Source organism: Dromaius novaehollandiae, chromosome W (assembly GCF_036370855.1).
Source record: "Dromaius novaehollandiae isolate bDroNov1 chromosome W, bDroNov1.hap1, whole genome shotgun sequence".
Taxonomy (NCBI): domain Eukaryota; kingdom Metazoa; phylum Chordata; class Aves; order Casuariiformes; family Dromaiidae; genus Dromaius; species Dromaius novaehollandiae.
Genome location: NC_088130.1, coordinates 62,357,597 through 62,383,168, shown reverse-complemented (window position 1 = coordinate 62,383,168; position 25,572 = coordinate 62,357,597). Strand labels below are relative to the sequence as shown.

The window sequence follows — 25,572 nt, the reverse complement described above, 5'->3', positions numbered from 1 at the left end:
GCATACAAGCCTTCTTGTTATTGATATGTGGCTTAAAGTGCTGGCTGGGTATGAAAAAGCCATGGTGATAACAAGATAACTGCTGGCTTTGGCAGTTCCTTGCAAGTTCTTTATTGTGCATCCCTGGCTAGACTCAGCTACTCTCATTTTCTGCTCAGTCCGAGGTACGCTGACATCCTAGACCGCAGGGTGAGGTGCCCCAGGTTATCTCTTCCCACATTAGTTATGCTTCATGAACGAGTACTGTGCCCACTCCAGTTCTCTCCCCCAGCTTCTCTGCTGCCATCCTCTCTGCTATGACTGCCATTTGCTAGATTGTTTGGGGAGAGGAAAAGGATGAATAGTCACAAGCTGTGAGATTTGATGTTTTCTGACCAAGAAGGAAAGGATAGCATCAAACCCTACACTGGCTGGCAGAGACCTCCACTTGCTGGTGCATAATCTGAGCTGTCAGACAAGGTGGTCAGGAAGGAGGGAAGTGCAGAACAGGCTCTCCTTTGTTTGTGCACTCATTATTGTTCACTCAGCTCTGCGTCAGTAGTGCGCTTGCTGCTGTGCAAACACGAGGGAGGCAAGCTATGCACCAGTGAAGGACAGCCTCGGTCCTGCCCTCTCACTGAGCCAGCCTGTACTGTCCCTTGTGCCTGGCTGTGAGCCTGCACCAGGTCCAGGCTGGTCCACCATCTGCATTGCTTATGTGCAGACAGACACTCGGGGTAGATCTAGGCCAAGCTATAGGGCTCTCTGGAGGGCAAGCTCAACCGTGTGCGCTCTCGTTGAGACTCAAAACCTTGTTCTTGCAAGGTGGATTGGGAAAAGATCATGATAACTGAGCAACAGCCCAGAGCACCAGGAGATATGCGCAGTGACAACGTGAAGTGCAGTGTGGCCACATTGACCCTGACCTGCTGGTTGCCTAACAGCTTGCAATGAGAACAGAGGGCACATGGATCACAGAGTTCAGCAGGCATCAGCCAATGTGGGAGCCTGGTTTTATATTACATGAAAGCACACATGCAAGCTCAGTGTCCTGCCCCAACCACTTGGCTCTTGTGAAAACTTCTGGTGTCATTTGATAAAGTGGTTCATGAGCAGGTCCCCTTGGGTTGGGTGAGAGTGCTGCTCTTCTTGGGAGGAAAGATGATCCAGCCTTCCAGTAGGATGAGGAGTGCCACCACATGAACCAAGTTAAGCCTGTCACTTTGCAGTGGGTGATGAGGTTTTGTTGCCTGTGCCACAACTTAGTTGTTTTTCTCAGGAGGTAGTTTGTTGCATTATTGTTGTTCCTGCTGCTGTTGTTTTAATCTTTCACAGGAGATTATATAAAACAGCCTCTCCATGAACCAGGACCCATCTCTGGGGAATATGATGACAGCATCCATATTTTAAAAAGCCATAAAGTAGAGATGTGCTGTAGAAAGTAGTCATTCCCAGTAATAAGTGCAGTATGACATCTAGGAAAGATACCCTGTTGTGACAAGCTTGCACACTAGTGCAAATCTGAAAAAAAGTACAGTTAAACCCCTGGCTTTTGCCATGCTTGTTGTTTGAAAGAAATTTCCTTCTCTAAATTACCTCTGCAGCCAGAACAAAGCCCCTTAACCCTTGGCATTCTGCAGTCAGTTCCTGATGCTCCCCAGCTGTGAATCTTAACCTGATTTCTCTTGAAGTCTCCATCACAGAGAGCCTCCCCCAGAACAGCTTCTCCCTGCACTTTGTAGAATTTATACCTTGGTGTACTCCGGTCCATGCGGACCCTGACCTTGATGGGTGGAGAGGCTGCCTAGAGAAATCTTCTTCCTCCGTGATCTCACACAGAGATTACTTTCTGAATTATACGCGGTAGTTGGAAAGCGTGATCACAGGCTTTTTTCTCTTCCCTTATGATACCCCTTTGCATCCGTGTCCTGCCTGTGACTTAGAGGCATAGACCTGCTTATGTGGAAGAAGATCAGGCATTCCCCAGTGAGATTAGAACAACTTCCTTTATCAGCTCAAGGGAAAACCTTGGAGCTAGAGGTCTTGCAGGAGCTGAGGCAGGGGGAGAGGCTAACCAGGGCTCTGTGGCAGTTCAGTCACACGGAGCAGCAATGATCTAGGACTGTGTGTATGTTTGTGAAGCATGCCACACCACAGAACAGGATGCTAGTTAGAAATAGCTGGGTTTGTACCTAAAGCAAAGAGCACTGAGCACCATGCTGTTGCTTCACCCACACTGCAAGCTGGGAGCTGCATCAGAGGAGTATTTCCTTTCTCTATTCCTCTGGTCATCTGTTATGAGAATTCAGGCGACTGAGCTGTAGGTACCATGGGCCACATTTAGAAAGGTCACATGCATCCCTGTAACTGTTTAGCAGAAGGTGATGTATAGTGTTTTGTTTAGAGCCAGCTTCTGGAAATCCCTGGGCATGGTACAGCTCAGGCTTTCCACATATGGCTTAGTGTGCCTCAGTTTTCCCATCTGATCAGTGGGCAAGTGATGCCAGCAGCCCCTGCCTCAGTTTGGTTTTATTAATGAACTCTGGGACCATTAAGTCAATAGATTCTGGAGAAATGTCACTATTACAACCATCCATGGCAAGGGAAAGCACATTCCCAAGCAGGGAGAGTGTGGAAGGCCTAATGAACATTGAGTAGAGCACTTGCTCTACACTCACTTTGTCACTGCTGGGCAGCCTTGCCCTGACAGAGCTCCTGTCCAACGAGGGAGGTACATCCATTCATCATTAGTCCTAATGCAAGCTTGGGAGTTTTAAAACCAGGGCTAAATCAGACCATCTTAATTTGCAGGCTTAATGCATTGCATATTATCCATATCCTTCCTATGGGATTTATCTTGATTAAGTGCTAATTTGTAACTGGTGGTATACCCAGTGAAGTGACTGATGAGAAGGGTGCCTGGGCAGAGAGGCAGTGTTTTGGCAGAGGTGCAGGCTGGAGATGGGAAGTGCTGTTCCCACCACAGACTCTCACACGGGCAGGCAGCACATTTTACGTACATCCTCATCAGCCTAATAGGTGAGCTGTCCAGAAGGGTTTAGCTTAGGTTATTTTTCAGCTACGATGGAAGCCAGAGGTCTGCTGTGAGAGAGAGGAGCAGATTTGTAAAGGCTTTTTCTGCCATTCTCAAAGAGCCTACCCCTGAGCTGCTGTATGGCCCTATCTCTGCAGAACACCACGGTTCAGAAAAGGCATAGCTACTTCAGTTAACCAAGGGTGTGACACTGTTTACACTCCCAGCTTGCATAGCTTCAGTTGCATACTGAATCCCTCCTGTGCCTCCCCACAGCTGAGGGGCCTGCCCCATCCATTGCACTGACAGGAGCCCCTGGCCAGACCCTCCCGCCATCTCACCGATTCCACCCAGTGACCACCAAGAACAGGGGTCAATGTCGAGTGGATGAGACCATTTTAGGCATCATCACAAACATAATGTGACCACAAAACAGCTGGGAGAGCCCATCAGCCTTGTGAAAAGACTTATTTTAGACAGGCAAGGTTTTTCCAAGGAGCTAAGAAGCTGTATTTCAGGACATCTTCCCTCCACTGACTTCCACCAAACCTTCCACCTCCACGAGATGCAACAAATCTCAAATCAATCTACATAAGCATGTGGATTTTGGAGCATCTGAGAAGAAGTGACCTTTAAGCAGAAATCGGTTCTCAACTTCTGCTATTGCAGCTCTGGCATTTCACTAAAGTAAAAGCCTTTATTTCAGCTGCTACTTTGCTATCTGATACTGTGTCTGGTTCTATAACTGCCTCTCCCTCACAAGTCATAAAAGCATACTGAATATACTCATTAAATGAGTCTTACACCCAGAAACATACACACCCAAGACTCAGAATGCTTCATAGCCCCATTTTACAGAAAGGTAAAGCAAAACTTTACTCAACTTTCTCTGGCACAGTAATAGGAAACCCAAGGAAGGCATCCAAAAGTCTTAATTTCTGCTGTATGCCATACAGAGGTGTTCTACAATAATTGTGTTTTTCCTTTTGGACTTTTTTCCTGACACTGAAAATAGTGGACAGTTTGTCAGCTGATGGGTACTGCTTCCTTTTACTTGGGTAACTAATGACAGCAGTTGAGGAGGAAGGGGGGTGCTGGGTAGAGGGAAGTTAATTAATTTCAGGGTTTTTAATCTCTTTTCTTTTGTACCAAACCATAAAACAAAAATTCTTCAGGAGCCAGAACATGTACCTCCAGTAATCGAAAGAGAGGCAAGGATCTGACTAATAGATATTACGTTCCATTATATGGTCTTGAAGTCAATAAACATTAGGTTACCTTCATGCAGTGAAAAAAGACCAGATTTATTAAAAAATCTTATCTGGAGGGTTTGCATTTCAATAGGATGTGAATTTGCATATTTTAACAATAACCTCCCATCATTCTGTCTGATCTGTGCTCAGTTGGCCATACAGATCACTTTATCTTGAATAGATTATCACCGGTTTAATAAACCCTTCATAATATGCAGGTATAACAATGGTACTTCATTGGATAAAGGAGGTATTAAAGTTCTTTTTCTGGAAATAGGGGTGGCCCAGCTAGTGATTAACTTTATACCTCTGTACATCCCTGTGCTGAATACGCGATTGAAGGAGAGTATTCCCATTATTCACATTCAAAACGGACTGGCTCTTCAGAGCTCCTGTTAACTCCTCATTGCCCATGGCAGCTGTGCAGACATGTGAGTCAACAAAGCCAACGCTGGCAGCGGATACCGCCTTTGGCAGTGGCTGCTACCTGAGACATCAGGAAAAGGCAACACTTTCCCCCATGCCAAGTCCTTGTCCACATACAGGGTGTCATCAGTGCTGGCCTGTTTTGTTGAGGAGGCGCCTTCCTAATGCCAGATGGAAGTGGGGTCAGTGCACTGCTTAGCAAAGAGTTGAAAAGGCTTCCAGGCAGATAGCTTAGCTACCTACTCAGTTTTCTATGAAAATGCAGTATTATTCTTCCTTGTCTGCCCTCCCAGGCTTTCACAGCTGCCCTGCTTCCGCTTTCTAGATAGATGGAAGCTCATTTTCCACTGGCTTCTCTTGACAAGAGATGAGTCCATCCGACAACTCCAGCACCCTGCCTTGCCCTCCCAAAATATTTGGGTGGGAGCAGCACTCTCACACCCTCTACAGGAAGAAAATGAGTTGTTGCCAAATTAGAGCACAGGACTGGCTTTTGTCTGACTGCTCTGGGTCCTTGTTTTCATCTGCCCATGATTCAGGGCTCCCAGCCACTTCTCCGAGGGCATGCAGGACAGGGCAGAGGAGCACTCATGACTTTTCATGTCCTGCAATTTTTGATTTATTCATTTTTGTTTCTTTATCGGTATTTACACCCCAGCCAGAATAAAACTGATACTCTTTCCCTTCATCTTGGGTACCCAGTGCAGGGGACAGCTATGAGCATTAATTGCCCATACACAAAGCTTACACAGCCCCCTGAGCTACTATGGCATTTAACCCAAGCTGTAGGCCTTAATGAGAGGTAATGTTAGCTCAGGATCAGTGCTGTGGTCACACAGCCCTGGGATCTGGGCTGCCTCGCATCTGACCAGCTGGGAGCACAGGAATAATGAATTTTGGGGCTGAGTGTGCATGTATGTATGAGAAACAGAGAGTATGTCACACACACTTTCCCCAAGACACTCTGGCAAGCAACTAGAACTTTTCACACTCTCTGTCTCCTCTGTTTTCTTTTTCTCTGCTCAAGCTGTGTTCGTGCTTGCTTTTCCAAAGCTCCCATCATGAGCTCTTTGCTTCTTGAGAGCCGACATGCCGGTGTGCTGCCTGACAGTGGGAGCACAGCAAGGCTAGTGAATAATTGAAAGTTATTGACCTATAATAACCTGGCATTATTGACCATAAGTGATTTAGTTAAAACACACAGAGACACACGCGCGCGCACACACACACACACACACCCCATTTCATGTGAGGGAGCTGAATCTTGAATTCCCTTTGTCCAGCACTGGTTCAGTGGAACTTGTCACAGAGGGGAGAGGGGCATTTTGGCCTGGCATGAAATTAATGTTAATTGAAGCAATGTTTCTCATGATCCGCCAGAGAAAGTCTTGTAGGGAATGAGCACAATACCTGTAGCAGCAAATGAATTGTCCCAAACCTTTACTCAAAGGTCTGTGAGCCCAAACATTTCCTGAACTTCAGCAAAGTTCACAAATTTTTAAGACCAGGGAGGATGATTTTAATCAAGCAGCCTGACTCTGCCATAAGGCAGGCTAGAGAATGAAGAATTCTCTGTCAAGACCAATAACCTGTGGTTGAACTGGAGCACAACACTTAGGGAGAAGGAAAAACATCTAGTTTTGATGTCAGACCTCTCACTCTCCTATCATTTCTCAGTTCTGCTGAGACAGCTCTTCCCTTTCTGGTTCTCCTCAGAAGTGGAAGCGCTGACTTTAGCTTCTTCGGAAGCACGAAATACTGGTCACCCTGCCAGAAAGCTGATCAGGACTCACCTCTAGCCTCAAGCCCCCATCCTCCGATTGGATCTGCTGGGCCAGGCGTTCCTGCATCCGCATGAAACCCCATTGGCTTCCTGTGTTTAAATGGAGCCCTGTAGAAGTGCAGATGTCTGGGCTAGTGAGCTTGCCCGGGTCACATAAGGATCTGAACGAGTAACTGTTTAATTGAGCCAGACTTCTGAATGAGGTATGAGCCCAACCGCTAGCACAACTGCCATATGCCCTCATAAGCTGGCTGTGTTTGAGTCAGGATCTGAATTTTGTGGCTGGCCCTTATTACGGAAAGTTTCCGTCCAGCTTTTGACAGCTGAAACTTTGCAGCTTGGACCCGTTCCTTATTATCTACCAGTGCTCAACAAACAGCCATAAAGCTTCTCATTAGCTTGTGGGTGCTGTTTTTTATGCACAGAGCAAACAGGCTAGGTGTGCCTGGTTCATTCACATTGGCCTTGGGGTCCGAGTGACATAGATTGATAGCAAGGCTCTTTTTGGTTTCACATTTGCCTAATTTGGGGCTCTTGAGACATGATGCAAGAACAAACCTACTAACTCTCCATGGTACAGAAATAGCTGTGAATTGGCATTTATAACGCAGAAAGGCAGGAGGACCGCCAAGATGGAGAGATTCACTCCCTGGCTTCTCAAAGCTCGTGGTAGATTTTTCCTACCGACTCCAACAGTCAGTGGAACCAGCTGGAGCTCTTCATGCAATCCAGGATCACTGCAGAAAGAAAATCTTTGAAGTCAAAGGTGTGATCCAGTCTGCATATTGAAGTAACTAACTGTTGCATGCATTTTAAGTTCCTAATGAAGCAGGCTTCGCAGAGTAAACCCTTAATTTCTCCATCTAGGAAATTAGGTCTGCCTAATTTAGATGTCTAAATTTAGGCAGACAAGAGCTCCCTCTGGAGGTCTCCAAAGGAGCCTGTTTCTCTTCACTGACAAGACAGGGTGCTTTTTTCAGGAAGGCAGTTTCATGAGACAGCTACAGTTTAGGTGCAAGTGAAGTCCCTAGATTAAGTAAATAGGATCTCTCCCCAAGTTTCTGTTTTCCTTCCAGTGTTAGAGATATGTCAGGGACAGAGGGGGGATAGGACCAGCTGAAAAGAACCAATATAGTTCCTCTCTGTAGACAGGTAAGGGGCATGATAATCTAGGATATAGTGTCCCTGTCTCTGAAAAACTACTGCGAGTGGCAGGAGAAACACCGTGTCTGATCTGTATGTGCACACTGTCACTTACTAGTGTATACTCGTGAGACCAGCCCGAAATATCTGACTTCAGCTGTACATGACACCACTGCCCAAGATGGCTTCCAACTCCATCCTTGCTTCCTCTCGGTATAATTGACTATTATACTGGCATTATCTGTGCCTTGATACCTTGGATTTATGGAGGCTCTAATAAATATAAATTCCCCTTTGCACACACCCCGTTTAATCAAAACCTTGCTGGTTTAAGCAGTCTGTTTTATTAAATTACCAACCTATGAAGCCATTAACTCAATTAGAAGCAGCAGTTCTGTAGTCTTGAACAACCAAGGGGTAATATTGCAATGGTATGCGTTATGCAGAGTATGGCACGTTGTAATAACACTGAGAGCTTATATAGCATTTTACAACTTTACAGTTCTGTAGGAATAATATCTAATTAATCCTCACAATGGCCCTGAAGGTAAAGATTACTATCTAACCCCTTTTTCCGTGGAGGAAACTTAGTGGGGGAGGAGATGATAGGTAATAGTCTTGTGAAGGAGTTCAAGGATGTATCTTTGCACACTCTGTGTTCACAGTAAGTTGGGTTCAGACTTTCCAGACTACTCTCTTCCCTTTGAGGCACGTACATCAAGTGACTGTTTACTCCCTTTCTTGTCTCAGTATCACAGCATGCAATGGGCTGAGTTTATTTTAAAATCTTCTTTTCTTTTTTGGGGGTGGAGGGGAGTGTAATAGATTACAGAAATCTTACACCTCTTATACTGAAGCACCTTGAATAACTAACTGCCTTTTGTACTACTCAGGGATTGATATGCTGTGTTTCAAGATGCTTTTGGGAATCAAACTGGTCTGGTTTAGAATATAGTGCCAGTATGTTTCCATCATTGACACAATTGGCTTAAACCAGCAAGTTTCATTTTTCACTGTCAGGCTAAAAACATTCACAAGTTCTCCTATGTCACCTCAGTCCTGTGGTCTGATAGCAAATACCAAGGGTGGTCACTCCTTCTACAGGAACATTTCTAACTAGACCTGCAGTTTCCTCATGGGGTAACTATGATCTTTCATGCAGAGATTGCAAAGATAAATGGATTCAGATTTGAACAATATTCTATAAATGCAACAAAAATTATGGTTAGAAGTGTCGTGGTAGGAAAACAAAGAACAAAGGTCTTGGAGAGCAATATTCCATATTAAAAACAGACCTGTTGATCCTAAGTGATCACAACTGCTGTCATGAGGGAGTACGTTTCTGTTATTTATTTCCTTGCTAAATAAACTAAATTAAGTGCTAAGTCCGTCCATACAGAAGCAATGATGAAATGTTGACAGTAAGACCAAATCCTAAATGTAAGGATTTTGTTCTAAAGACTTATGTAGGAGCATCTGTGTTTTATCAAGTTTAATCAAAAAAATTTTTTTTCAGTTTAGTTTAGCTTTCAGCAGAAAAAGTTTCTTGGGAAGCTTTAAATATTTTTACTGACTTAGAAAAAATACTGCAGAATTACAGAGGATGGGGAGAAACAGGAACTGGAATTGATTTGAAATCGAAAAAGAAAGTGAGAGGTTTAGGATCAGTATCTATTATAAGGAAAGCACAGAGAGGAAAGAAACAGCCTAAAACAGTGAGAAGTAAATAATGCTTCTAATAATCAGCACTGCCTATTGGAAAGCTGCATCAATCAGAAATTGTCTTGAGCAATCATGTATGATATGATAATAAAAATAAGAGAGAGATTTTGTTTCTATGTATTCATTTTCCTTGAGCTGTGTTTTGAGCCTGAAGAACTTTCTTTTCTTCTGGAATTAGAACTCTTGTTTAAAAATCACTTGTGTCCAGAAGCTGAGGATTTAAGACAAACACTGTATGCAAGAGGACTGATGATAAAGTCTCAAAAGTTAGAAACAGTGGCAATGCTTTTAAGCAGATTATGTCAGGGTTACCTTTAAATAGAGAGAGGTTTGTGTTATACTCTAATTCAGAGAATGGAGGGATAGTTTATTTAAATGAGATGATCTAGAAAGCTGCATGATTATTCTCAGTGGGCATGGCTCTGATTTCTTTAATTTCCTTTTTACACCATGTAGCAGCATCTAACTCACAGTGGGGGAAGTGAACGTACAGTTTTCAAATATGCTCAGCACCCAGCGGACCAGTATTTTTTAATTATCTGTCTGTATATTTGAGAACATTCTGGGTTTGAAACAGAAGGTTCCTTAAGTAGCATGATTTCTTGCTCAGTTTCCTTCTCTGTGTTTTTTTACTCCCGATGTCACATCTTGAAAATATCTCTCTTCTGTGACTTTGGAATGATGCTGCTAGAAAGCAGCAAGCCTTGTTCTTCTCTGTGATGGTTCAAACATGTCAACTTTGTTTAGACATGCTCCTGATCCACGAAGAAGAACCAGACCCTGGGAGTTCAGACACATACTGTAAAAAGGTTAATGGCTAATACTGCCTGAAAGTTTATGGCTGAACTTCCAGTGGCTCTGATCAACGCTCTGTCTTTAATCAAATGCCACAGCACAAGAAGGAGGAGGAGGGAGGAAAATGATGTCGAATGAGTTGTCTCTTCTTGATGAAGCCTCTCTGGTTTGTCTCTTCCAGCATTATCCAAGCTGAACATGCTATGCAAGCAAGTTAGGGGTTTGAGGTAGCAACTGAGTGAAATGCCAGCGGGGGCGAGGGAGAAGGGAGTAAATAACTTTGAGCTATTGGCTGTGATGCCAGAGGTGGCTTGCTGATTCTGGCCACTAACAGATGTGGACAGGTGAACCTTTACACCAAATCAATCATCATATTTATTCTAATTGTATCGTAATAGTCCCCTAGGAGCTCAGTTCAAATGAGCTTGACATTATTAAAATTTTAATGCCCAGTTTTCATAGCTGAATGAATATTTAAAGGGTATGTCCCAGGCTTAAGTTATGATGATGAAGAAATTAATGGAATGTCTTGTTTAATGCTTTGGTACATGTTGATGCAAAAAAAAAAAAAAAAAAAAAAAAAAAAAAAAAGGAGTGGTTGTTCAGGGAGAAAGAGAAAGAAAGGCAATGTTTGGGCATAATTAGACAGAGGAGGAAAGCATCAGCAATGCATTAGTATCAGGCATAGCTCTTGTTGGACAGCCCTCAGCAGAGAGGAAATATTTATCATTCGGGAGGGGGAAACCAGGATGCAGTCAGAGAACAGACAAGAATCAGCCCCACGTGAATGACAGATCAGAAGCGAATCCCGGGGAGTCTCAGACCATATCTCTGCATGGTGGAATGAGATTGCCAGCCTTTGCCGGCTGGAACAGACACAGAAAACCACCTTTGTTACCCAACCGGGGTGTTTGTTTATTGTAAGTACCCAGATCAACTTTGAAGGATGGCATAATTAATCAGCGATACTCATCAGTCTAGTAATTATGCTATAGATAATTGTCAAAACATAGGACCAGATGATACCAGTTATACATCGATGGGGGTGAGGGGTAGCTCCTTTCAAGTCGGAGGGCCTGATTCTTAACAGGCTGAAACCAGCACAGGGGACTACGTCGACTTTGGGGGGGGCTATGCCAAGTTACTCCTGCTGAAGATGAGGCCCCACATTCCTTGGGGCAGGATCTGGCCTAAGGTTTGTTTTCTCCTGGAATCTGCCAAGGGTGAAGGTTTTGTTTTTTAAACTTCCCATGCTTTTTGCAGTTGAGGAAGTGTTTGTGAAGCTAAGGATTTTTGTTTTCTCTTCTTTTTTGTAGGCTTTGCTAATATTTTCAGGGATCCTGTTTGTGCTCACTCCTTCATTATTAGGAACAGAGGGGTAACTTAAACCCCCCTCCAGTATGCATTTGCAAGCTGTGAAAAAGGACTGAAGCAAAAGCTAATGCTCTATATAAGCCTGTCCACAGAAGATTTTCTTTAAAAGGGCACTGTCAAGATTAAGATAATCTTATTCTTTCCCTGAGTCTTTCCTTGTTCATTTATAGGTTTGTTTGTTTGTTTGTTTTTCTTATTTTTGCCAGCTCCTTTAGGAACTGCAGCCCTCATCCAGTGCATCGCTAAGGGGGTTATCTCTAGGCAGGGTTTTCACACATCTAATTTGAGGTGTGATTTCAAATCAGTTTAGACAAACCAGTGGAGAAGGTGGCATAGTTGCTGGGGGGGAGGGGGGAGAGTTTTGTGCGTTTTTTGTTGTTGTTGGGGGTTTTTTGCCTGCTTGAACAAGGCTTATTTCATGTTATCTCAAAGTAAGTAGACCATACCTGCACACTGATGTAATTGAAGGGAGGGTACAGCTATGCCACCTGTTCCATGATAGGGTCATCCCTTGTGAGGGAAGCCCCTATACTTTAGAAATGCCATAGCTTCCCATGTGGAATAAGTTTAAGTCCAGCATTGCTGGGGTGCAGGACTGAGGTCTGACTGCTAGCTTCTATCCTGCAGCAAACATACTCCACAGATTAACTTTACCCTTAGGAGAAGGGAAAGTAGGGTAGGAAGAAGAGAATGAGAACATGTTCCTCTTGAAAGCAGGACCAGTGCTGGGACAAAATCAGTTTCTGGCTCGGAGCAGAACTAGTCTGGTACCGAGGAAATCACTGCTTGCAACTTTAATGCTATGATGCCCTCCTTCAGTTCCTGGGGATACTGTGGTTGAGTTCATGCCTTGAGGCTACTTGCACATCTGTACCAGTGAGAGAGCTTTAATACCATGATTCTAGAAGTGGGTGAAAGCAGCTAGTTAATTTACAGTGCTTACTCAGTTGTTTGTTGAAAGGCACAGCCATGGAAAGCATTTCTCCATGGGCAAAAAGTCTGGCTGTGGTTCTTATCTTTGTGGCCAGGCATACAAAGCCACAAGGACAGAAGGTATAATCTTCTTGGATGGATGATGGCCAATCTCCTTTTGAACTCGAAGCACCAAAGTCAATGGGAGCTTGGCCTTGCCTAAAGTCTGCAGAGTCAAGCCACGCGACCATCAGTGGCAAAGGCAGCATTTGGGTCTTGCTTCAGAAGAAGAGATAAAGCTTAGAAAATGAAGAGCACAGCAGGGAAGTGCCAACAGCCAGAGGTTATTGGCTCAGGATAAGGAAATGACTGGAACATCTGTTCATCTCTAAATGAGGGGGCAGAGGTTACGTCTATAATGCCTTGAGCAGCACATCTGTCTCCCTGGCCTGCTTGCCTGTCCCACTCACATCCGCACTGAAGAGGTCTCTGGCCTCTGTGGAGTGGACCCAACATACACAAAATCATGACATGCCCCATATGCAGATAACACCCTATCCTCTCCCCTTCTCTGCACTTCCTCGCTAAGGCAGCTAGTGATCAGACTCAGGAGAGCAGCCTGGATGAGTACCAGCTGCAGGCAGTGCTGGTGCACAGCTGGGGGAACTCAGAGCAGATCAACACGGGAAGTAGCTAAGAGATAACCCAAATAAAATGTCTGTGCTAAGCAAGCTTTACACTAACTGGCTCAGGCACAGATAACTGTACAACCACCACTGCCTGCCTGCATGTTGCAAAGCTCTGTGTGCAAAGTGTCTAGGACCCTTGGTACATATTCACGTCACTCATGTGAGTTCTACGTTGCCACCTTGATACTGTTATTCGTTAGCCATGCTGGCCATTTTAAGGTTATCTTGGTATCTATAGGGGCTACTTTCACATGTATAGATTGCACTGGTGATCTGCCCTGAAGGAGTACAGCTTGCTTGAGATCACAAGATCTAAGCTAAGAGAGAGTATGATTGCTCTCTACTGAATGCATGCAAAATTGGCCAATAGAAAATGTCAGGGATAGAGAAGAACCATTTTAGATAAAAGGTGATTTGGGCACATTTAACATTTGATGTAAATTATTTTGGTATAAACTCAACCAGGTAAATAACAGAAGAGATTGTAGAGAAACGTACTCCTAGTTGTATGAGGGAGGTAGGGAAGAAAGGATATCAGAAGACCTATCTAGTTTTATATAAGAACGTGATGCATTTATGAGTGGAACTTCATACTGTGATTACTTGTGGTAGAAGCAAAGAACTAGATTCAGTGAACAGAATGTCCCTTCCACACTTGTACGTCCTTGCTGTCAGGATCCTCAGATAAATAGTTTTTTATATATAGCTTAGCATCACCAAAGACCAAGCCTGCGACTCTTTGCATGCCCAAGTATACTCAGTGAATGCCCGGGGACTTCTCACGTGTACAAGGGGGTTAGGAACTACATACACATTTCCAAAGCTAAAAGCGCCTCCAGGTTCCTGTGTGTCAGTGTACACTTAGCTGTGTGCCGACTCCGTAAGTCAGCTTCCACCAGGCCCCCTTCTTTCCAAGGAAACGAAGACCAAGTCCACCAGCCAAGCAAGAGCCATGAGTGCAAATACATGCCCATCTGGATGAGCAGGGAATCAGTACCCTAGGGCTTACTCTGTGTGTGTGGTAACACATCCTAGCAGGTGAATGTAGACCTAGCCACGATCATTTATAACATGCAACTACCTAGAGCTCTAGGCAGATCTCCTGCTTGGCTCTCTTGCAAGTAGATTTGCATATGAAACAGTACTTATAAGTTATAAAACACTGATTGTTTTTTGAGTATTTTTCTCTTGCTCTAGAAAATAAGGCCTTATTGTTCCAAGCATCCAGTTTTTTTCCTCTTGTTGTCCTCAAACCTGCCGAGCTCTGTGCTCTCCCACAAAGTGCTGAGATCTGTCAGCCCTTTTACCCTTCCCTACTTCATTTAGAAACCAGAGGCACTGTGAGGTTGAGTCCCACATGTTCAACAACCCCAAGAACAAACCAAAGGATTTGTGGTATTGCAAAGACTTTATTTTGTTATTAACAAGATCAGCAGTTTCTTCAAACTCAAGCCCAAACTGTTTTGCAGGGAGGAAGTTTTGGATTCCAAGCCATAGGCTTCTCTGCATGAACCTGAACTGAACTTAAGGCCCCTCTAGGTTCATCTATATACACGAGACAAGTGGAAAGATGAATCGATAGTTAGATGGATGGATTATAATGTGTTTTATATGATATATAGAAAATACTCTCAGAGTGCAGGGATGGCCGATAGCAATCATTCTCAGGGGTAGGCACCAGAGCATTGACTGATTTGTAAAGGTCAGACCCTTCAAGATATTTTTTCCATATCTCATACCTTCCCATTTCAGGTCTTCTCATCTATTTGAGTACATGTCTATGCCACACATCTCGTCAGGGAAGAGGGTGATAGGGAGGAATTAAGAGTCCGTGCAAGCCAGATAAGGTTTGGGATAGAGTCATTTCAGATGCAGTTCATTACCCCCAAGGCAAGCCAATGTGTTTGTGGTTTTTTTTTTCTTTCCCCCAAAACTTTCTAAAACATTTTCTCTGCCTGCTCTTTCATTAATCCAACATGCTTTGTATTGATTTGCACTGCCAACGTGCAAGTATGTCTGTGCAATCACACGGCAATTCATGCAACCACATCACTTACCTCTGTTCCTATTGTGGCAGGTTTTTACTCTATGCATTATAGCTTTAACATGCCAATAGAGAAGACTAGCTGTGTAGCTAAGGTATGTTGAAGCAGCTTTCATGATTCTGTAACTTTCATTGAAATTTCCCTGAGCTGAGGATCTGGGCCCTGAGTTTCTTTCTTTCTTCAGAGAGGAGACTGCTTTGGATTCACTCTCATGGCTATCTAGTTTAGATCACTGTAATTCAATTATGTCACTCAGAATCAGGTACAGAGTGATTTACTTGAACTTTGCAATTACACACACACAATTCAATTGTAGGTGATTTTCTTGGCCTTTCCCACTTTGACACTAATATACTTTGCATTTCCTTAGGGCCTTCAATCAAACTAGATTTTGCTCAATGCTTTAAAATTTAAGACCCACTCCTACAAGCACACATTCATGCCAATACCTTTACTCACATAAGTAGCTGTCTTGATTTCAGTGGGATTACTACGGTGTATAAGGCAGGCCCACAAATGGTTGGCAGGAGTGGTAAAATGAAATTTCTCTTTGTAGGTTCATTTTTTTGTTGTTTTTTTGAACTGTACAGACAAACCTTCCAACTGAAGAAATGAGGAATAACTGTATTTTCTGGAAATTTCAGGGCAGTTGTTTAACTGTCTTTGGCTCTGATTAACATCTAATCTATGCCATGAGGTCACTAAGAACTACATGGTATTTTTAGGAGTAAGCTGTCCTGGGATAAGGTTTTCTTCCATGAGGCAACCCACCATCTACTGACTGTAGTATAGTAGTGTAGATGCAGTAATCTTCATTTTTTAGAAGATAAAGCTAAGAAAGAAACAGATGCAGTATGTCCAGAGTCATCCAGAAAGCCAACATATAGCCGGAAATAGACCTTGTTGGAGGTGTACACCTCTGCATTCTCCACGGTACCAGAGTGGCTCTTTAGAAACATCAGGAAACACAGACAGTGAAGAATTTCTTGCTCGCAGCTTCTGATTCAAAGCCTTAATCAAAACACCCTGATCTCCTCTCAGGGATGATGAAAGTTCTTAAGCCCTATAAGGAGGGGTGGAAAGGCTCTCTTATTTTTATTAGATAGATGGATGATCATTGTGGTCATCCTCCATAGTCTCATACATCATACAAGCTCTAGAATCTCTTTTTGTCAATGGAGTGACTTCTTCCTTAAGCATAACCAGCAGATTAGCTCCAACACAGCTCTGGGTGAAGCTGATGAAATCTCTTCTGCCTTGGACGTCATCTTCTTTACATTACATTCTTTACATCAGTGCTGCTGCAGTGATCTTCAGTAGCCCCTTCCCCTTTTCACTTTTCCTTCCTATCTCAGATCTCATTTGAAGCTATTCAGGCCAAGTCTCCAGCTTTTCTTTTTTCTTTTCTTTTCTTTTTTTTTTAACTCTGCCTTTGTCCATTCTCAAGCCTGGTAGAGCCTTGATCCTGGCTAGAAGATCCAGCTATACCAATGACTAATGAAAGAGTGAGTGAGACAAGAAAGGAAAGGATAATAGGAACAGTGAGAGGAAGAAAGATGGAGACAGTGAGAAGTCAGCTGTCTCTGTTTTCTACCTTTCTTTCCCAGGTGATCCTTCTACCTACTCTAAATTAATTTCAAAGCCAGAGGGAGCAGAAAAAGGTTGATGGGGGAGAAAACAGCAACCTTAGGAGGAAAAAAAAAAATCATGATGCAGAAAAGCGTCTGTCCCTTGTCTAATTCCTGAAGTGGCCTGTAGCTGATGGTGCTGAGAAAAATACAGCAGCAAGCTCTGACATTTCATTTCTGCAGAGAATTGAAAAAGGGCTTGCTGTAATTCATCGCTTCTTGTAACTCAAACCCTTTCTGACAGGAGTACCTGCGCTGTCTTTTAACAGTGGCACCACAGTGGCTGTAATTGGACATGAAAAATGATGTCGCATTTCTAGTTGCAGGGAGGATTGGGCTGGGGTAGGTGAGGCAAGTGGCAAACTGACATGGGAAGATGGCATTTGGCATTATTTGAATGGGTTGGTTTTAGGCAAAAAAGGGAAAAGCCAAAATGAAATGTATGAAGGGTAACAAGTAGGATCTTGTCCAAAGTGTGCAAAAGTGATAGTAAAGGTGGCTTTCAGCAGAGATGAAGGTGTAAAGGATCAAAAAAATGAGAAGCGCTGCACATGTGAAGTTTTAGCTCCTCCATCAACCTAGCAGCTCATGGCATTTGTGGAAAAAAGACTTGTAACTCTCCCTCATGCAATGGGGCCAAGTCACAGCTGTAGTGGTACACAGTACCATATTAAAGATATCCAAAACACTGTTGCTCCAGATGCTAGTCTGAGGACTGCAGTTCGCAGTATGAACTCCCTGTTTCCCTGCAGTAGAACCCTGACAATCCCCAGCTGAAGAATAAGCAGGGAGCTTGGAGTTGTGCAGCCTTATGAATTCCCTTCACCCTAAGCAGGTATTTCCCCAGACTGGGGAAGATGCATCTTTCTGCCATTTTATCTCCCCACTCTGCCCTTTCCTGCTCCCTGTGCTGGCTCCCTGCTCCCAGAGTCTCTCTGTAAGCAAAAGAAAAAAAAAGTTCCATAGACGGAGAGAGGAAACTTAATTATTTCCCTCTCAATGTTTCTCCCTATAATTGGTGTCTTTCATGTCAAGATGATCTCAATTTGTATTATGGGCTCCGTGCATGCAGCACTTTCTCTTTGGTCTATAAAGAAATTGTCAAGTGTATAAATCATAGTGTACATTAAATTACACTAGCCTTTTACTTATTAATTTCCCTAGGTTTTTTCTTCCTATGTTCTATTCTTTCCTTTTCTTACAGTTTCTCTTCTTTTCCTCCCTCATGCCCCAATCTCAAAAAACGATGACCCATGTATTAGTCTCCTTTCATTTTGCTAAAGGGCCTTATGCTTTCCTCTGCCTTTTTGCAAACTGATCAGATCTAGCTCTTCACAAGTGGGAAGAGTTCTTTCGAGCTTTTTCAGGGGCTGGATACAAGGTTTACTCAAGTTTAGTAGGGATTTTCACCCTGCCTTTAGCAGGCTTCAGATCAGCTCTAAACTGGTAAATTTACTGAGTGGCTTGCATTGCAAGGCTGTGTCCATTCTGGACTCCAGACATTGCCTTTCAGGGCTGTATGCAGCACACCTCCTGTAAATTCCTAGCTCCTGGGACTGTTTCTGTTTATTAACTGTTTGGGACATAGGTTCTAGCTGTTCTGTAGTGAGCAGCAGGGACCTTTCATCCTCCTCTGACCATTGGTGTTACACTAGTCATAGTGCCCACATTAGGAACTCATAATGTAAAGACTGAGTGCAGCTGTCAAAAGTTAACAGCTCTTGAGTCAGACCGTGGTACAGAGATGGTTTCAACAGCAGCCTGCTGTAAACTCAAACCAAAGAGTAGTGGTTGAACACCAGGGGGAAATTAGAGCACAGTAAATGAGTGAGTGCATTTGACCCCAATATTCTGGGCATGGGAACTAAGGTGGGGTTTGTTTTACCTAACTAATTCTAACCTTACCGCATAGACTAACTTTATGATTAGTGGAAAGGAGAAGGCAGTGTAGAGAGTCCCTCATCCCATTCATCTCAGACACCAATCTTAGGAGTGCCTTAAAATTACACTTTTTAGGCAGTTGGAATTACATGACATAAATCACCTCCTCCCCATGTGAAACAGCTCTTTAAATACAACAACTAGCTGCTCACACATAGTTACCGGAGACCTATGGCTAGATGTCCATCCTGCCAAATACATTGCCGCAGGCTGTGCTAATATTTGTGATACTTGTGTGTGAGCCATAGATCTTTACAATAGCATAAACAGGGGCTGATACATGGCATAACATCCACCAGTGACAGATTCTCTTGTAAGCTTTAGCAGTTCAACTGTCTTAGTTCGTTGGATGATACAGGTGTGCAGGAGAGCAGAAACTGGTCACTAGTGTCTGGAGCCGTTGACCTCCAAGATAGATCTCTCCCTTGATGCTTCTCTTTCTGTCTGAGTGTGAATCTCACTGTAATCAGCTTATGGCTAAGTACATTTTCCTCTCCAGACAACAGTGCAGCAGGATCTGATAGACCCTCCATCATCTTAACCTACTTGTCAGGCAGTTTGATAACTTTTTATTACTAAACATGTGCGCAGAGCAATTAGAATAAATCTAGATGATTATGAAATAGTTTCCAAAAAAGAAAATAAGAAAAAAAAAAAAAAAAAAAACAGCCTTGCTGCCTAACTGTGATTAGCCACAAATAAAGAAGGGACAAAATCACCTCTATTGCTTTCCAAAGTAACAGAAAGACTAGAGAAGAAGCATGGAGATGCTAAAAAACTAGTAGTAAAATATTTTGAGTACTGAATAGACAGTACTAACTAGAGGCAGGGCATACCAACTAAAAAGCTTGTAAGTCTTTCATTAAAAAGCTAGATGGTCTAACACTAACGCACCTTTATGAGGACTGTGCTGAACCCAGTCTTTTCAGTTGCCCTCTACAACATGCTAAACAGAAATCTCATATCTGAAGCTTTCTAAACTTGGGAGAAGCTGAGATCCAGGCTTCCAGACATATCCCTTTCTTAGCTGTAACCTGATTACACTGGAATGCGAACGCCATGTAAATGCTAGGAAAATCACACTGAATATTGTCTGCTTAGAGTGGTGTTTTTTACCTGTGCTTTACCAGTAGCGGTGTTTGAGGTCTGCCTACAGAGTTACAGGAAACTACAGAACAGCATTTGAGACCACTGTACGATGGCACAGCACCCTTTTCCTCAGGCTGTCACAAAGCTTTAGAGTGGCAAACAGGTGGCTCTGTATCAAAGCAAGGGTGGTTTAAAGTGATGGAGAGAAAAGATGATGCTGATGATTGCGATCACCTGCATTGTGTTAGGCATTACCGGTCAAGATGATCTGATGGACATCTGCTGCCCCCTCTCCTGGGAGAGAGCAGCTCTGGAGACAGTGGTGGTCCCCAATGCTTTTGTTATAGAGGCAGAGGGACAAGAACCAGTTGGAGGATGGAAGTCCTCTTCACGACCCAATGGCAAGCTTTTGACACTTGCTTATGTTCTGATGTGGAAAAAAAGAGACTTGAAAAAGCAACAGAGGGAGAGATTTTGATCCCCCTCCTCCCCCCAAAACTCCATTAGCCAGAACTCCTGTGGTATGTGAACAAACAAGGTCCTAGTCCCATTCCCCAGATATGAATCTGAGTCTACTACATTGCAGCTGCCTGTCCTAGCAAGCCAACAGTTGAGCTGGAACTCACTTTTCCATCTTATTTTCACCATGCCAATCTCAAGAAACCTTTTCGATTAAAGTTTCACTGAACCTAATGTTCTGACAAAGCATTTCTGTTCTGACACAGTAGCGTTTCCAGAGGAAACTATTAGAAATTTAAAAAGTTATGTTTAAAATTTCATGACCTGTGTGAAATGAGTCAGATCCCTCGCCCAGTGCGATTCAACAGAGCCTCTGTCAAGTAAATGGGGTGACAGTGATTTACCTCAGACCAAGAAGTTGCTCTAGCACCCTGTGTTATGTGATCACTTCATTGCTTACTAATTGCTGATTGATTTTTTTTCCCTGTGGAGTAAACCCTATTGCTAACTTAGATTCACTGTATAAAAAAAAAAAGGAAAAAAGCCAACATCTGAATATGAATGTTTGATGCCACTGTTAATTGTGTGTCTCTCTTTTCTTTTTCTTACAGATGAACAGACCAATCCAGGTGAAACCAGCGGATAGCGAAAGCCGAGGAGGTAGTTGACTACATTGCTTTCAGCCACAGTGCTAAGTATAATTGTTGTCTCTGGCTTCTCTCAGGCAATGTGCTGATCAATTAGTAACGTAATCACTGCCAAAGAAATTCCCTCTGCAGCAAAGATTCTCTTTATTAAATCTCCTTTACTTCGTCTCGCTTTCCTCATATTCAATTATTATTTGATTTTAAAAGGCAGGCAGGTGCCAGCAATTGCCTGGGAAACAAATAACTGCCTCGTTAAGAAGTGAAGCATCAGGCGCTGACTTAACAAAGTTTAACAGCAGTGACAGCAGCATAGGTTTTTCAGACCTGTGTTAGGCTGAGCTGTAGCAGTGTTTAATTTAGTTAGGATAAAGCAAGTATTTTATCGTTTTTCTGACTGTGTTCTTTCTGCTTGAACTGAAGCAACTCTGCTTTTGGAAGAAGCATATTTTGAGATAGCAGGTTTTTCTGCACTGGCTTATCTAGATAAACCTATTGTGGAAGCTGAAGACTTCTCTCAGTCCAAGGGGGTTATTCAGGATTTGCACAGGTGTAGCTGAAATTAGGAGCTGGTCTTGTGCTTTTCCATCCCATGTGGTGGATTTGGAAGGCTTTGCTCAGTGACCATTCAACAGATTGACAGCAATAAGATGTTTTCTGTAAAAGGTTTTCTACCAGAACCAATTTGGTGATACTTTGCCATACTTCCCATATAGGAGCCTGTTTGTCAGATCAAGCACGGAGCTCGCTGAGAAAGTGTGAGATGGTCAGTTATGCGGGACAAGTTACCTTTCTGTTTGTTTTCTGATACTTCTGTGCAAGTGTGTGTGTATACACACACATGTGTGTAAAGTATATATGCACATATGTATATAATGGCATGGTACTTTCTCTCCAGCCTTCTCTTTGATTGAAACAAAAGAGAGAGGCTTTTGCCCATATACTCAGTAAGAACACTAGTGCTTATATATCATATAAGTGTAGGAGTAGATTTTGTCATTTAGTCATCATTTTGTTCTTAGACATGTGAAAACTTTAATTTTCACTATGGACATAGACTCTTCCTCATTTATGTGACTAGTATCTTTGTGTTGGCATTAGTGGAAATCCCCAGCACCAACTACTTAAAAGGAGTTAAAATGCCTCTTAGACAAAAGGCACTGAAATGGTGTTCTTTTTCAGTTGAAAGATTTGGATTTCAGAGGCTTTGACTGCATCAGTGTGAGGCTGAAACTCTCCAGTGACTCAAGTCATTTGAAGACTTTGTACATAGCTTGTAGTTAACGAGTTGGTGTTACAGAGTGGTGAAACCAGCAGGTTGACAGAGGTTTTATAAGGAAGGGCTGTGGTGCAGTGTAATTGCAGATTAGAGGAAGAACTGAATGCTGGAGAAATGCCAGAAAACTCAGGGATAAATATTGTGCTTTTGGAGTCCCTGTAACTAAATTCAGGGGAGCTTGGCCAGCAGTGTGCAAAAAGTATTTGACAGGCCCTACAATGGCAAGTTCTGCTACCAAGGGCCACGGCACATTTCTAACCTGCAACAAAGGCATGTCGCATCACACAGCATCATCCAGTGGTTTTAAACAGAACCAGGTCAATTTACCCACTTTCCCTTCCTGTCTGAAGATCTGGCCCTGTATATGAGTAGGAGCGGGTAAGCCATGGGCAGTTGTCAGTGGATGATCTCCTTGGGGAAAAGGGAAAGGCTCAGCTGCCTAGGCAAAGGAGGGGACATTACGCACATTCCAGTGGAGCTCATGCCGGCAGCAAGAGTGAAGGGAGGGCCTTTTGTCTATTTAATTAGACATACCAAAAAATAATAATTAGTCTGGCCAATTTGCTTAGTGTGCCTACAGGCTATGTAGCTCCCAATCACTCTTTTTTTAATGCAAATCACTAATAGAGAACACATGCCTGGCTTTCTGGGAAGGGTTTTCAAGCTCCTTTGCTGAGAGCAGCTGCTTTCAGGAGGGGTAGCTTGAACTGCAAAGGGCTCTGGTGGCTGTTTCATTCCGTGTTGCCCATCACACCAGTGGTTCCCTCCCCATTGCATTTTAGCTAATTATCCCCCCAACACACACAAGCCTCTTCTTTTGTCACCCGCTCCACTTCTGTATTGCTGCTGTCAGTGGTGATCATAACACGGGGGCCAAGCTGGTGTGTTCATCATTGGCGTGAAAGACACGTTGTCCTAATTCCCCACTGACAAGCTGCTTATGGGCTGGAGATGTTTCAGGGCGGCATGACTCAAGGGCAACTATGGGAGGAAAGAACAATTGGCACCCAAGGGAGGCATTGTATGAAAACTTGTGTGCTTCGCGAGCCCACCGGTTAGAGCAGGCACGGCAAGCAGAATGCTAAAAAGGAGGCAGTGTATCTTAGGAGCACATCAAAAGACTTCATTAGGGCTGCAAGATAAAGGTCAACTTCAACAACAAAGAAACTTAAGTTGTAGCTTATTATACACAGTCCATGTATCAGGATGGGATGTGAGGGAAAAGGGGGGGCTTGGGAGATTAAGCAGCTCTTCTGTAACAGCATAAGTCTTCAACCTGCATGATGTCCACACCCTTCCTTTTGGCTTATGGGGAATGTTTGTGCCAGGTCAAAGTATGAAAGCGAAGACAGTGCTGTTGAACAGCTGAGTAATCTGCAAAAAGGCTTTTACTGTAAATGGCCAGTGATGTTCCTGAGGAAACAAGATTGTGTTTTATACAGGGACAAACATGCACATTTGCGAAAACATGAATCCTGGACTTTTCCCAGAGGCTTCTCCCAGAACCTAAAGCTAATGGGAATCCTGAATTTACTCAAAAAAAAAAAAAAAAAAAAGATTTTTTCAGCATTTTTTCTCATGACTGGAGTCTGGGCTTTCATAGATTTTAAACTCTCCTGTGTCTTGATTCTTAGCTGAACCAAAAGTGGGAGTGTCAGCGTTTATTCTCTGTGTGAGAGAATTTACACAATTAGGCAATCTAGATTTAGAGAAGAATTCAAAATGTTGCTTGGAACAAATTACACTTGACCCAACAAAGTGGAAATTCTGAGTGCCCTTTATTAGTTTTGCTGTTTTTATTATTTCATTTGTTAATCCCCATATTGGACTAGGAGCAAGACAAAGAGTGCAGTCCTTTTCAATAAAAACTGGCATTATTTACATTTGCGTATTCCCACAGGAACTAGAAATGAATGTATTTTCAGTACATTTCTCTTGGGAAACAGACTAAATTAATGGAAAAATTTAGCATCTTGCATTCTTGTCTGTTTGTGTATATGTGTGTGTGTGAGTATACTCAAACAACAAAATGCTATATTGGGGTATTCTTTCTGTCAAATGCTTCATGAAGATCCAAATACCTCACAGGAAGGCCAGAATCCTCTGCCATTTTATAGATATTTTATCAGTGATAGAATTGATAGAACATGATAAAAACACAAAAAGAAGGATTTTATTTTAAAAAATCAACGTGAAACTCTAGCTCTATTATGGGTAATTTCAAAACTTTCATTGACCTTTGTGTTATCCAAATTTTAGATCTACCCCATAGAAATGACTTCGCCATAGATTAGGTGGCCCAATATATTTCTAGGGAGGTAAGCTGTAATTCCACATTAAATTCTAAATATAAAGCAAAAATCCCAATTAAGTTGATATTATTTTCATCTTGTTGTTGATTTTTCTTGGTTCTGTGTCCCATATTCAGTTCTAAAAACTGGAGACATCAGTGACTTGAAGTTTTAACAAACTCAGTGAAAGATTTCAAGTCTGTGTTGTAGTTTGGGGCAAAAGTTTGGAGCCACTTCTTATTTTAGCCACACTATCTCTACCTCTCACTAGACAGCTCTTGCTGTAGCCGGCAGGGCTAACCTGTGATAAACACAGCCTCTAGGTCCCGCTAGCTTGTACTGGGACTAACATTTTTAAAAAGGAAAGGAGTCTCCTGCTACTTTAGTTGCACTCTGTTAGTGATGCATGGATGCACCATTGCCTTCCACATGCCTCTCAAAGGCCTGGGGAAGGTCCGTAAGGAAAGGCATGCAAAGACACCCACAGTGCCCACCTCAACCCAGTGTTAATGTCTCTACCAAGAAACGCTTCAGAGAGGTGGTTCTCCTGTATTTCGTGGAAGAAATACCAAAGGTTCTGGGATGAAACAAAGTAAGTAGCCAAAGTCCAAAGTAGTTTAGAGTTGAAAGGCCTCAATGTCCTCTGGAGAGGGAGCTGAGCGATTTACAGGAGAATCTGTAATTCATCACATTAGTGTTTTTGGCATGCAAGACTTCATGAATCTACAAATGCCCCTGTGTGTGCGTGTGTGTGTGCAAGCAAATTTATTTGTGTACTTTTGGGGGATGGCATGTACAAGTGTGTCTTTTTATTTTCTCTCTGCTGCTTGAGAGACATGATGACAGCTGCTGGAAGGTTTGGACTGTTATATTTCAACGGACTTGCATCGTTTCTCTATCTGTTATTCAACATGCAGGCTCTAAAATTATCTGTTTGATTATGGTTTATTCCAGCTTCAGAGCAAAATGGCCAAGCGATCATTTACAGTAAGCAGCAACACTGTGTTGCCTTACTCATGGACTATGATTTATTTCTTTTTATTCCCTTCCATGAGCTCAGCAGTGATGATGGGGCCAGAATGGCCT

General features: G+C 43.0%; 1 protein-coding gene across 8 annotated transcripts in view; it reads left to right on the top strand.

Moving 5' to 3' along the window:
- LOC112982201 (CUGBP Elav-like family member 4) overlaps window positions 1-25,572 on the top strand; it is a 717,445-nt gene that overhangs the window by 383,282 nt on the left and 308,591 nt on the right. For all 8 annotated transcript variants that reach the window (XM_026098419.2, XM_026098415.2, XM_026098417.2 and 5 more), the window contains exon 3: window positions 20,884-20,932. In XM_026098419.2, coding sequence (XP_025954204.1) covers window positions 20,884-20,932 — 49 coding nt within the window. The remainder of the gene's footprint in view (window positions 1-20,883; window positions 20,933-25,572) is intronic.